The following is a 13170-nucleotide window of genomic DNA, read 5'->3' as shown; positions in this document are numbered from 1 at the left end:
CTCAGGATAACACAGCCCCGACCGGCAATCAGCCTGGGGCCCAGACAATAGGGGGCGATTGTGGCCTGGGCACAGGGGTGGGGTGGAATATACCATCCTACCTGTAACCTCAGCCCCGTTCCATTCAGACGGGTCCCTCTCTGGCCCCGCGTCCACGTCCCCCCGACATGGGCACAGACAGAATTACAGCGAGGGTCTGCCTGGCCTGGGCTGTCGGTTCCTTAGTACTGCGGGGCTGCGGTCTGGTCCCAGGACAGTGCTGACGCCGAGGGTTTGGGTTTCGCCCTGGCGGGCCTGTCCCCCTTTCCCGCCCCTGGGAAACCGCTGGCTGAAATGTGGCCGGAAAGAAAAACACCGTGCCTGGTTCTGTCTATTGGCCCCTCTCCCAGCCCAGCCCTTCCTGCCTCCATCAGCAGATGTCCTGGACCAGCCACAGATCCCCTGAGCATGCTCGGGAGCAGCAATGCCGGAAACCTGGATGAGAAGCGTTTCTAGCACGACACGCCAGACAGCCCTGCCCACAACCCGGGGAATGGAGAGCCACGCAATGGGATCAGAACAAAGTACCCTGCGCTAACCACTAGACTCCCCTCCCAGCATCCAGGAGGCCTGACTCTTGTCCCTCCCCCAGCCACGGACAGAACCCAGGAGTCCTGGCTCCCAACTCCCATGCTCTAACCCACTGGACCCCTCTCCCACCCCAGAACTGGGGATAGAACCCAGGAGTCCCAGCTGCCAGGCCCCTGATCCAACCGCTCGTCGCCCGACTGCCCAAAGGGGCAGACACACACACACCTCAAGCTGGGGGTGTGATCACTGGTCTTCAGACTCTTTCCCACTGTGTGTCTTTCTGCGTCCCCAGCAGGAAATCCTGCGCTCCGGGGATACTGCCAGCCCCTCGGACAATCCTGGAGACTATTCGAACAGCCTGGGGACTATTGTAACAGAGGCCGGCCGAGGTCCCTGTGAGCCGTGGTCCCCTCTGCGCTGCCAGGACCCTGAACCCCATGAGACTCCACCATCAACGCCCCGGCCTGTGTTCACCCTCCTCGAGGAGCCGGGAAAACCCTCTGAACCAAGCTCATGCCCACTGCTCGTCCCCCAGCTGCCGGGTTCTCTTAACTTTGACTTGAGCCTGGAATTTCCTGCCTGTCTCCTCTCTGGGATTTGAAATCTCCCTTGTTCCCCTCTCCTTTGCTCCTGGGAATTCCTCAGCACATCTCACCTCTAACCCCAAGTTAACCGCTGTTTTTTGTCTCAGGGTTGCCACTATTTTTTATAAAGTTGATCTCGAAAAAGAATTACCCAATCCCTGCATTGTGGAGCTATTTATTCCCAGTTGAGTTCTCCAGTAGAGTGATGGCCACTAACCCCAGCTGGGGGTCTGGCCCCATTCATTCCAATGGAGCTACGGCCGCTTGACCCCAGCACAGGCGTCAGGCACCCACCGTCAGCCCCCCGTCAGTGCTTCCCCCTCCCTCCCCGCTCCTCCTGCCCACCGGGGCACAGGGGAGAGGAGCGAGGACGCAGCACACTGGGGGTGGGAAGAGGTGGGGTGGGAGTAGGGCAGGGGTGTGGCCTTGAGGGAAGGGGTGGAGTGGGGATGGGGCCTGGGGCAGAGCCAGGGCTCGAGCACCCCCCGGCACAATGGAAAGCCGGCGCTTGTGGACCCCGCTGGGATCTACCCCATTGACCGATGGCTTCTCTTTGTGTTTAAGGTCCCGGCCGTGCAGAGGGGTCCCAGGCTGGTCAGAATTTCGGCGGGGCTCAGTGGGAACCAGCTTGGGGATAGACCAACTCGCTGTAAATATCCTGGGTCCGTCCTTGGAGTTCCTGTAGGCCCAAACAGAGAGCCAGTGAGATCCCTGCTCAATGGGCCCCAGGGCCAGCGGGGTGGGTGCTGCCAGGACCGGACACTCTGTGGCTGGGGGAATCTCCCCTGAGCCGGTAGCAGGACGGGGTCTGACACACACACTTAGGCAGCGCCGGTTCCACCCAGCAGGGGGCAGGGATTCGCAGTGCGGGGGGTGGGGAGGCTGCAGCCGCGACACACTCCAGCCAGCAGGGGGCAGAGGGGCCCGGGAGGTTGGGGGGGAGGGTAACAGACCCTGCGCTCACCTCATAGGGTGACTCCGTCTCTGGCCTGCGGGAAAGCTCAGCGCCTCCTGGGAAAGGGAAAATAGTTTCTGTTGTTAGATCTGGGTCCCCGAAATCTCCAGCCTCCTGAATCCCGCAAGTGTCTCCCACCAGCCCCCCTAAACCACCGGCCTCCCACCCCTTGACTCCCCCCAAATGTCTCCCGCGAGCCCCCCACACCACCAGCCCCCTGAATATCGCCCTAGTGTCTCCCACCAGCCACCCCAAATCACCAGCCCCTGGATCCCCCCAAGTGTCTCATGAGCCCCCCAAACCACCAGACCCCCCCACCCCTGTAGCCTTTATTTTTATTTGAAGTGAATGCCAGTAACACAGACAGTCGCGGGAACAAGGTCCCCTGTCTCTTCTCAACTGGATTAAAGTCACCAGCTAATTGACGACTGTCCCTGCGTATCCAACTCCTAGAGCGATCCATGTACCAGTGAGAGCTACACACGTACTCGCAGCCTCCCACACAGGGCGAGGGGCTGCTGGGTCCCCCGTGGATCGATCGTCAGGAGGGGGATGGTTCCCGCTGGAGTTTTCCCAGAGGAAGCTCAATGTCCCCGCTCTGGGCACCAAGACCTGTAATAACCTCCCTGCCCAGCGGGGTGGGCAACAGTTGTCCTGCGTTTAGCTGCCTCCCCTATTTAATGTGACGCCCCTTGCATCGCGCCATGCGTGACAAACCCATCTGGCAGCTAGTGAGTTAAGAGCAGGGGGCCGGCAGCCAGGACACCTGGGTTCTCTCCCAACCCTGGGAGGGGAGGGGGGTCTAGTGGTTAGAGCAGGTGGGGGGTTCCCTGCAGTCCCCCCTCTAGCTGGTCTCTCTCCACTGCTCTGGGTCATCACAGGAACCAACCAGCCCTTTGCTCTTTCCTCTGCTCCCCAGCGCCAAGGCTGCCCGGGGTCACAATGAGGTGTCTCCTCTGGCTGCTGTTTCTCCCGGGTAAGGCCCCTTTGCCTCGCCCTGAAGGTCTGGCTCCTTCAGACCCACAGAGCCCTGGGGGCAGGGGAGGGAGGGGAGACCTGGCTGCGGGGGTCACAAGCTCAGAGGAAGGTTTTCCTCTGTGAGATTTACTCCACTTGCATCAGAGTGATGGGATCCAGTAATAGGGGGTTGGGAAGGTTGTGTCGGGATTCAGGATTCCTGGGTTCTCTTCATTGTGCAGATGGGGAGACTGAGGCACGGAGGCACACCATGAGCTGAACAGGTAGTTTAGTGCTTGGAATCAAACCCCAGTCTCCTGAGTCCCAGTTCAGCACCGGAAGCGCCCGGCCAGCCTGCACCTCATTGCCATCTCAGTCTCTCTGCTGCTTCCAGGCTTCCTGTGTCACTGAGACCAACCCGCCAAGGTGCCCGCATCCCTGATCGCTTGGACAGGGGCCTGTCTGTCCATCCCGTGCTGCTATAAATCCTGCCTCCTGAACCTCAGAAGGCCAAACAACCCAACCATCAAGTCCCTGGCCTGGTACCTGAACCCTGGCTATGACCCTGAGAAGAAAGATTTCAGTGACACCGTCCTCTATAAACACAACGCCTCCATCAGCCCAGCCTTTGCAGGGCGCGTGAGGTTCCTGGGGGACCTGGAGAGAGATTGCAGCCTGCAGCGGTGTGACCTGCGGGCCAGCGAGAACGGCTCCTACGGGCTGAGACTGATCGCCTTGAACCCGAGGAAGAAGCAGGAGGAGAAGTGGATGACTGTTATCAGTGTGAACGTGATGGGTAAGAGGGAAAGTTCTGGGCTTCCTTGAAGGAACAGACTAAAAACTTGTAGTCCCTGCTCTAGCCACGAGACCCCCACTTCCGTCCCAGAGCTGGGGAGAGAACCCAGGAATCCTGGCTCCTGCCCCCCCCACCCTAACCACTAGACTCTACTCCCCTCCCCTCCTCACGGAGCCAGGGATTGAACCCAGGAGTCCTGGGCCTCGTATAACAGAGGAATGAGTCACTCACCTGCAGTACTTTCCCCATGTTCATGGGCTGGCTGTAGATGTGGGATTGCCCGGTGCCATCCGGAGAGCCCGGGCACACCTTGGTGGGCACGCTGCCACAGAAAGAGAGAACGTTACGGGGGCTGGGGATGGCACGAGGGCATTTGGGTCGCTAGCATTGGGTCGGCTGCAGCGCCGTGGCTGGGGATTGGAAAGGCTGCATCGGTCAACAGCGTACAACCCCTGTGGGTGAGTGGCTGGGGATGGACCCCTGGGCTAAAGCACCCAGACCTGACATGAATCATGGACTTGGGGAATGGGGCCTTTACTCTCTAGGGGGCACTGGCTCCAATCCAGCCCCACAGCGGAGGACGAGCTGCCTCAGGGTGGTGGGGGCAGGGAAGGGTGCACACGGCCTTTCCCTTCTAGAGCAGCGGTCCCCAAACTGTGGGGCATGCCACCCTAGGAGGGCATGGAGGAACTTTCAGGGTGGCACGGCAGGGCTAGAGCCAGCCCCCATGGCGGGCAGGGAGGGAGCGCCACCGAGCCCCGCTCCACGGCAGCCACAGCTCTGGCCCCAGTCCCAGCCCCGGCCCCAACCCCGACTTGGACAGATCCCATTATGGGTAAGGGAGGGCCACCTGCTGCGGCGCTTTTACGGACGGGGGCGGCGCTCTGGGTTTTCTGGGCACCGCCGGGGGAGTAAAGATTAAAAAGGCGCTTAATTATTTAAAGGGCCCCCGCAATGGCTTTGCCCCAGGCCCCCTGAAGCCTCTGGGCGGCCCTGGACCAGAGCCAGGCCCTGCTGTTACCTCGGGGGCTGGTCCTGCAAGACAGGCAGAAGTGAGATTGGAAAGAGCTTCTGTCCTGCTCGGGGATGGATTTTATAACACTGTTTATTGGAGGGGGAAAGTGAGGGACAGAGCTCATCTGAAGTCATGCAGTGAGTCAGCAGCAGAGCTGGGGATAGAACCCAGGCGTCCTGGCTCCCAGCCCCATAGATGCACTTACCGGATCGCTGCTCAGCCCCTGGCGTTTGCTCCGCCTCTTCCTACAAATAAAGGAGACCAACAGCTCGGAGGCAAAACGACATCTGCTTCGGTTCAGGAGGGGAAGGAACAGGACAAAGGCTCCCACAAAATAGAACCTCCTGCCTGGGCTTGACCCCTGCTCTCCTGACCACCAGCCCAGCCGTGTAACCCGGAGGCCACCCAGCCCTTCCCAGGCCCCTGCGGGTGTCAGGTATCTGTGTGGGACCCAACCACCACCATTCAATCACCTCCCCCCGACTGGGTTTCCGTGCAGCCGAACTGGCTCTGCAATTCTCACTCCCGGATTGCGCGGGGTTCTCCGGCAAAGGCCAGGCAGGAGGAGCTGGGGATGGCCAGACGACCCGAGACGCGGATATCACCGGTTTGCAAAGCAAGCGCAAATACCTCCATGCTATGACGCCGACCAGCCCCACCAGCAGCAGCAGGATGAGCGCAACTGCAGGTCCCAGGATGTAGGCGGGAGCCCAAACACGGGGGGTGGCTGGAAAGGGGAAAGGAGGGTTATTGGATCAACCCTGCAGCAAATTTTTGAACCCCATTTGCTGAGGGACGGCAGTCGGGTAACAAGCCCACAGTGAGGCTGCTTGGGGCTGGATCATTAAACGTGGTGGCTTTGGAGTCAGCAGACCTGATGCTCAGACGCGAAGCCCTCCCGTCCCAGCGCCCTCAGCCTCCTCTGTAGGCTGTGCTGCCCAGCTGGATGACATTTCCCATGATGCACCACTATCTCCCCTCTTGGTGATGGGGAGGGTGCCTCACAGGAATCCATAGTCAGGGTGCATCCTGGGAGATGTAGTTTCAGAGCCTTGTATCCTCATTCTCTACCCTAGGCCAAGGTGTCTGTCTGGACTACATCTCTCATGACGCACCACCAGCCCCTCTCTTGGTGCGGGAAGGGCGTGCATCACAGGAATCCTACGCCAAGATGCATCATGGGAGATATAGTCTGGCTACAGATCCTGGCCCACAGAAGGGAATGGAAGCACAAGACACTCAAACTACAACTCCCATCAGGCCATTTTCAATTGAAATATTTTGTTTTTTGACATTTCTATGAAAAGTGGAGCTTTCCCACTTGGGGAAAAAAAAACCCATTTCCTGGCCAGCTTTACTAGAAATTTTGTTTTTTTTAAATGAAAACCAAGATCTCACAAAATCCCATCATTCCACGTGAGTCATAGGAGTCCTTCGGTGTGGTGCATCATGGGACTTGCAGTTCCTGTGCCTCACATTCTCAGTCTCCTCTGTCGGCCGGGCTGTCCAGCTGAACTACATCTCCTATGATGCACCGCCTGGTCCCCTCTTGGTGCGGGGAGGGGCGCTTCATTGGAATTCGTGGCTGTGATGCATCATGGGAGATGTAGCCCAGCCCCTGCCTGTTTGATTAAAGGGCTGGCGGAATCACAGCCAGCCTCCCCAAGACCTCGGGCAAAGGCAGCGATGGGCCAAGGGAAGGACGATCCATAGAATCTAAGGGCAGAAGGACCAGCTGGGTGACACAGGCCTCAGGACTCCCCTGAATTCATTCCCGTTTGAACGAGAGCTGATCCTTTAGCAAAACATCCCAGAGTGATTTAAACATTCTGCGGGATGGAGAATCCACCACGTCCGGAGATCATTCTTTTAATGGCAAATTCTCCTCCCTGTTCAACGTTTGCACCTTAATGCCAGTCTGAATTTGTCTAGCTTCAGCTTCCAGCCCCTGGATCTCTGTCTGCTCGGCCACCAGGCCCATTATCAATGTTCTCTTCTCCGCGTAGGATCTTGCAGACGGGGCTCACGTCACCCCTTCCCCTTCCCTTGGTTCAGCTAAACAGACGGAGCTCCTGGAGTGTCTCACCCTAGGGCAGGTTTTCCAACCCCTGACTCCTTCTCATGGCTCTTCTCTGACCCCTCCCCAGCTGATCACCAACTCCTGGGAGTGCGGGCCCCAGAACTGGGCACAGGATCCCAGACATGGTTGCACCAGGGCGAGATCCAGAGGTAAAATCCCCTCTCTGCTCGATTCCAGATTGCCCTGTCCCTGCACCCCAGGATGGCGCTAGCCCTGCTGGCTTCCGTGGCGCTGGGAGCTCCTGGTGAGCTCGTGATCCACCGCGATCGCCACAATGACCCTCCCCCGCTGGGCCTATGGCACAAAGGCACAATCCCAGCCCCTCCCCCACCCCGGAGGTCTCTTTTCTCACGTCCCCGGCACTTACACCGGACAGTGATGGTGATGGGGGGGGACCTGGACTGGCCGATCCCATTGTTGGCCTGGCAGCGATACTCCCCAGCCTGCTCCACCGTGATGTTCTTCAACACCATTTCCTGCCGGGATCCCTCCAGCTGCCGGTCGCCCCGGTACCAGGTGTAGGAGTTGGGGGTGGGGAGGCTGCTGGTGTAACTGCACGTTAGCGTCACCGATTCCCCTGCCTGCAGGCTGGTGCCTGGCGCTGCCGTAACGCGGACACCTGTGGGGGCGTCTGGGGGGCGAGACGGAGACATGGGGCGTGAACGGAGAGAGACAGAGTGGGGGGACCTGGCCCAGAGGGGGGAAGGGATCCAGGTCAGGGGGTGAGGGGCCCACCCAACCCCTCTTCTCACACCACTGCCCCCTCCTACCTACCCCCTATTTCTCCCAAGGCCACCACCTCTCTTACGTGTGCATCTTGTCCAGGGTCCACGCACCTAATTAGAGGAGCCAGGCCTGCGCAGCTCCACTAATTAGGGGGTGGCCCCTCGTTCTCTCCTGTGCGGTCACCCAGGAGTGCACCTGAGAGGGAACTAGCCGCGGACCACCTGAATGGAGCTCGCGGGCCACTGGTGGTCCACGGACAACAGTTTGAGAAGCTCCGAATTAGAGAACATGCTCGTTTAAAGTTGCCCAATGCTCCCTTGTCGGGTTGTTTGGCAGCCGCCTGCTTTGTCCACTGCCTGCAGAAAGAGCAGCCCCTTGGAGCGAGCTGGTGGGGCCAGGGTGGGCCGACAGCCCCCCCATCAGCTCCCCTAAGTTCCCTGTGCAGCAGCCGCCCATCAGGCTCCCAATTGCCGGCAGTTCAGCCGTCCCTGCCCACACGGCCCTGTGCTGCCCCTGCCCTCTGCCGGGGAGCTGCTCCGGGAGCCTCCCGCTCGCTCTGCAGGGCAGGTGACCAGATGTCCCGATTTTCTTGGGACGGTCCCGATCTTTGGGTCTTTTCCATATATAGGCTCCTATAACACCCCAACCCCGTCCTGATTTTTCACACTTGCTGTCTGGTCACCCTATGTGCAGGTGAGGAGGGGGAAGAGGGGAGTTGAGTCAGGGTGTCCCCCTCCCCCATTCCTGCCCCCCCATCTCCACAGAGGAGTGGGGTGACACAGCAGGGCTCAGAATGGGGGGAGCTTGCTGGCAGCAGCTGCTGTCTCAAAGTCTCTCCCGCACACACAGGGTGTGTGTCTCTGTGTCTCTCTCTGCCCTGCTGTCTTCCCCTCTCCCCCCTCCATTCCTGCTGCCTTGTAGAGTGAGGCTGCCTTAACAGCGAGGTGTTGACCCTTGGGGGCTGAGCCGAGTGCGAGTTCATCATTCGGCAGTAAGGCATTCCCCGGGAACCACCCCAGCCTCTGACTCCACCGCCTCAACCAAGCTTCACAATCATCATCGCTGTGAGCAGTATTGAAGTGTTCGTTTAAAACTTATACTCTGTGTGTATGTGTAGATAGATAGATAGAGTCTTTTGTCTGGCAAAAAAAATGTCCCTGGAACCTAACCCGCCATTTACAGTAATTCTTATGGGGAAATTGGATTCGCTTAACATCGTTTCACTTAAAGTAGCATTTTTCAGGAACAGAACGACCAAGTTAAGCGAGGAGTTACTGTAAATTTTTAAAAATAATGTAAAAATGTGAAGGCTCTGGGGTGTGGCTGGGGATGAAGGGTTTGGGGTGGCAGGGGGCTCAGGCAGAGGGCTGAGGTTCAGGGGTGAGGGCTGTGGATGAGGGATTTGGGGTGCGGGGGGCTCAGGCCTGGGACAGAGGGTAGGGGTGCAGGGGGTGAGGGCTCTGGGGTGGGCTGGGGATGAGGGGTTTGGGGTGTGGGGGGGCTCAGGGCAAGGGCAGAGGGATGGGGTGCAGGGGGTGAGGGCTTTGGGGTGGGCCTGGGGATGATGGGTTTGGAGGGGCTCAGGGCTGGGGCAGAGGGTTGGGGTGCAGGGGGTGAGGGCTCTGGGGTGGGCCTGGGGATGATGGGTTTGGAGGGGCTCAGGGCTGGGGCAGAGGGTTGGGGTGCAGGGGGTGAGGGCTCTGGGGTGGGACAGGGCTGGGGATGAGGACAGGCTGTCCCGGGGCAAGGGCCAGAGAGGAGGATTCCCCCCAGCTCTCTCCCCACAGGCAGCAGTGAGCTCCGGGGGAGGGGTCCCCCACTTCTCCCCTGCCCCACACTCACCTCCCACCACTGCCATGGCACGTGCTCCTCGGGTCCCTGTCATAAATACAAAGGGAAGGGTAAACGCCTTTAAAATTCCTCCTGGCCAGAGGAAAAATCCTCTCACCTGTAAAGGGTTAAGAAGCTAGGGTAACCTCGCTGGCCCCTGACCAAAATGACCAATGAGGAGACAAGATACTTTCAAAGCTGGAGGGGGGAGAAACAAAGCCTCTCTCTCTGTCTGTGGGATGCTTTTGCCAGGGACAGAACAGGAATGGAGTCTGAGAACTTAGTCAGTAATCTAGCTCGAGACGCGTTCGATTCTGATTTCTTTAAATGGCTGGTAAAATAAGCTGTGCTGAATGGAATGGAGATTCCTGTTTTTGTGTCTTTTTGTAACTTCAGGTTTTGCCGAGAAGGATTCTCTCTGTTTTGAATCTGATCGCCCTGTAGGGTATTTACCAGCCTGATTTTACAGAGGTGATGCTTTTACTTTTTCGTCAATTAAAATCCTTCTTTTAAGAACCTGATTGCTTTTTCATTGTTCTTAAGATCCAAGGGTTTGGGTCTGTGTTCACCTATGCAAATTGGTGAGGATCTTTATCAAGCCTTCCCCAGGAAAGGGGGGGTAGGGTTTGGGGAGGATTTGGGGGGGAAAGAGAGCCCAGCCAGCTCTCCCCTGTGAATTGGGGAAGGAGAGTTTGGAGGTGCCCCCCCCAACATCAGCCCATTTCCAGCCCAGCAATTAATCACACCAGGCCCCCAAATCATGCCTGCCCCCCCGAGTTCTCCCATGAGTCCAGGCTGACCCCCTCCCCGCATTTGCCCAGCCCCCCTTCCATCTAGTCCGTCCCCTGCATCCCATTAGTTCACCCTCTCTCAGTTCAGTCCCCCAAAAACCCTGCTCAGTTCACCTTCCACCCCCTTCAGTCCAGCCACCCTCAGTTCACCTCCCCATCCCCCCTCAACTCAGGTCCCCATATCGCCCCTCAGTGCACCCCTCATCCCCTCTCAGTTCAGCCCCCCCCCGCCCCCCTGCCGATAGCTGGTGTCTGGCCCTTGGGCCAGAGGCCCTGACTGCAGGAGGAGCCCCACTGGCGAGGGGTCAGGTTAGGGTTGCCAACTTTGTTGGAGAAATTCCTGCAGGTTTCATCACATGACAGTCTTTAGTTGAAGATTAATCTTTAATTCCTCAACACTCCAGTAAAATCCTGGAGGGTTGGCAACTTTAGATCAGGCACTTCCCTTGTTCAAGGAGCTGGGGGCGGACGCGGGCAGGGTCCAGCCGGGCCGGAGCTGGGCGGACGGGCAGGGCAGAGAGCAGAGCCCTCCAGCCCGACCCAGGAGACACCCTGACTCGCTGCGGCAGCCAGAAGCCCGGAGGCAGGACGTGGCGCAGGGAAAACGGCAGCCCGGGGGACGAGAGCAGCTGAGGCCCTCGCTGCTCAGCCCAGCGTGGCCGAGGCTAGACCAGGCTGACTCTGCCATGAGCGCCAGGCGTGTTCTCCACCGGGGTGAAACCAGCAGCGAGGACCCAGCCACTCGGGGTCAGGTTCAAGGCCAGACGCCCCCTAGGCTTGAACTGGAGCCGCTGGTGCGAGTGGCTGGGACTTCCCTGAGATGGAACCCGGTTCCAAGCGCCCTCCCGGCAGTGTAGACGCACTCCCAGGGCTGGGGAAACGGTCCCCATCGGTCGCCTGGCTGGCAGCGCGTGGCGTCTGTGTGAATTACTCACCGCTCAGGAGGCAAAGGGCAGGGACCAGCACCAAGGCCATCTCCGTCCAGGGCAGAGCGCTCAGCCGGCCTGGGAGGGGAAAGGGGCTGGGAATGATTCACCTGCAGCTTTTCTGGGTGACAGCTCGTCTGTGCCGGGCGATGGCGTCTGGCCGTGGGATCGGGTGCGTCACCAGGTATTTCACACCCGGAGCCCTTTGTAAAAGAACTTCCTAACCAGAAGGGAGTAAAGCCCAGAGATTGGCCTGGCGGAGCAAGGACTGGTTGCATTTCTATCCCTGTGTGCCTTGCGGGCCATGTGTGCTGGGCTTACGGCCTCAGGGGTGAAATGCAGCCACCTCTGGGGAGGGGCGAGTGGCTCTTCGGCAGCTCACAGCAACGCAGAGGGCATTTTTAGGGCAGGACTGGAGGACGGTTCCTAAGTGGAGCTGACATGTGCAGGGAGAGTCAGGGAGGTGGAACAGAACAAACCGCTTTGGGGTGTGGCAGGGACCCCAGGGGGACATTCTGACCCCTTGGGATAGAGCCATGTTGGGAAAGGGTATCACAGGCACAAGGGGGCAGGGTCGGGGTTCAGTGTTTCAGCGGGGAACAGCAAAGCCCCAGATACAGAGATCAGTTCTGACTGCAAGGGGAGAGCCCCCTACACAGCCCCCCAGCCTGTCCTGCAGTTCCGCACCCCCTAGCGCTTTCTTTTCTGCTTTGCCTCCGATAGCTGGATTGTTTATCGGGGCCCGTCTCTGTGTATCTGTGACCCCAGCCTGGGCAGAGCCACTATCTGATGTTACCCAACCGCTCCGAGAACGTTTGCTCTGGGTCATGGTGCAACTGGCCAGCAAGAGTCTGAGGGCCTGGGTGTGTCTGAAAATAAATTTCCCTTTTCAGAGCTGGAACTAGAACCCAGGAGTCCTGGCTCCCAGCTTCCCCTCCTTTAACCCACTAGCCCCCCACCCTGCTCCCAGAGCTGAGATAGAACCCAGGAGTCCTGGTTTCCAGGCCCCAGCTCTCTCCCAAACATGATGCTCCCTCTCTGAACAGTTGATCAGTCTAGCATGGGCTCCCCCAAAAGATCTCAAACACCTTCAGTGACACGTTCACGAACAGTGAAATGCAGCCTGCTCTGGGGTAGGGCATGGCAGGTGTTTAACAGCGCCGGGTAATGTTGCCGAGCCATGTTCAGTCCCCATATCTTACACCGTGAGCGCGTCGGGCTGAGACTGGTTCTCACGCTGTGCTTGGGAAGCCCCCAGTGTATTTTCAATGCCACCCCCAGTGACAGTGTGGCCCAGTGGCTGGAGCACACCAGTGGGACACAGAGCCCCGGGTTCTTCTCCTAGATCTGTCATGGACCCACCATAGAATAGCCGGCCAGTCACTGTTCCTCCCTGTGCCTCAGTTTTCTCTCTCACCTATTGTCTATTTTAATTGTAATTTCTTTGGGGCAGGGACTGTCTCTGGCTGTGTCTGGGCAGCGCCTGCCTCACCAGGCCCCGATCTCAGCTGCGGCCCCTCCGATAAGAAACTCTCACCATTTAATCTCCTTTTAGGCATTTAGAGATGCGAAGAATCATTCTCCCCAACTCTGGCTTTTTGCCCCAAAACAAGGAAAAGCGTCTCCTACCTGGGCTCTGGGCCTGGGTTAGTGGCTGGGTCTCCGTCTGATCCCACCTCTGACACTAACGGGAGAGCAGGGAGGTTGGGGGCAGGTAAAGAGGAATCATCTTCATCTACATCTATGGCAATAGCCCCAGGCGCTGTGAGTGGCTGGTGGCTCAGGGGAGGAAAGGGAACCAAGATCGTGTGTTCCCTGCCTTTAAAGGCAACGTACGCACAGGCCAAGGGTTAGACAGAGTGACGGGGACGCGGGTCTGACAACACAGCCTCGGAGTCTAGTTCCCCCCACTCTAACCACTCCACCCAACTTTCTTAGAG

The 13170-nt window shown here is 58.8% G+C and overlaps 1 protein-coding gene across 1 annotated transcript; it reads right to left on the bottom strand.

Annotated features, from left to right (window-relative positions):
- Positions 1-1313: 1313 nt before the first annotated feature.
- On the bottom strand, positions 1314-12950 carry LOC142069954 (B-cell receptor CD22-like). Its single transcript, XM_075122792.1, has 9 exons — positions 12860-12950; positions 11240-11308; positions 9526-9561; positions 7325-7588; positions 5508-5604; positions 5083-5122; positions 4094-4184; positions 2119-2165; positions 1314-1833 (listed from the first exon to the last, which is right to left on the bottom strand). Exons 2-9 carry the CDS (start codon positions 11277-11279, stop codon positions 1768-1770), a joined length of 681 nt encoding a protein of 226 aa, XP_074978893.1. The 5' UTR covers positions 11280-11308; positions 12860-12950; the 3' UTR covers positions 1314-1767.
- Positions 12951-13170: the final 220 nt, after the last annotated feature.

This window comes from Caretta caretta, chromosome 24 (genome assembly GCF_965140235.1).
Source record: "Caretta caretta isolate rCarCar2 chromosome 24, rCarCar1.hap1, whole genome shotgun sequence".
Lineage (NCBI taxonomy): Eukaryota > Metazoa > Chordata > Testudines > Cheloniidae > Caretta > Caretta caretta.
The sequence above is the reverse complement of the archived record's forward strand: the minus strand, read 5'-3'. Positions and strand labels throughout refer to the sequence as shown.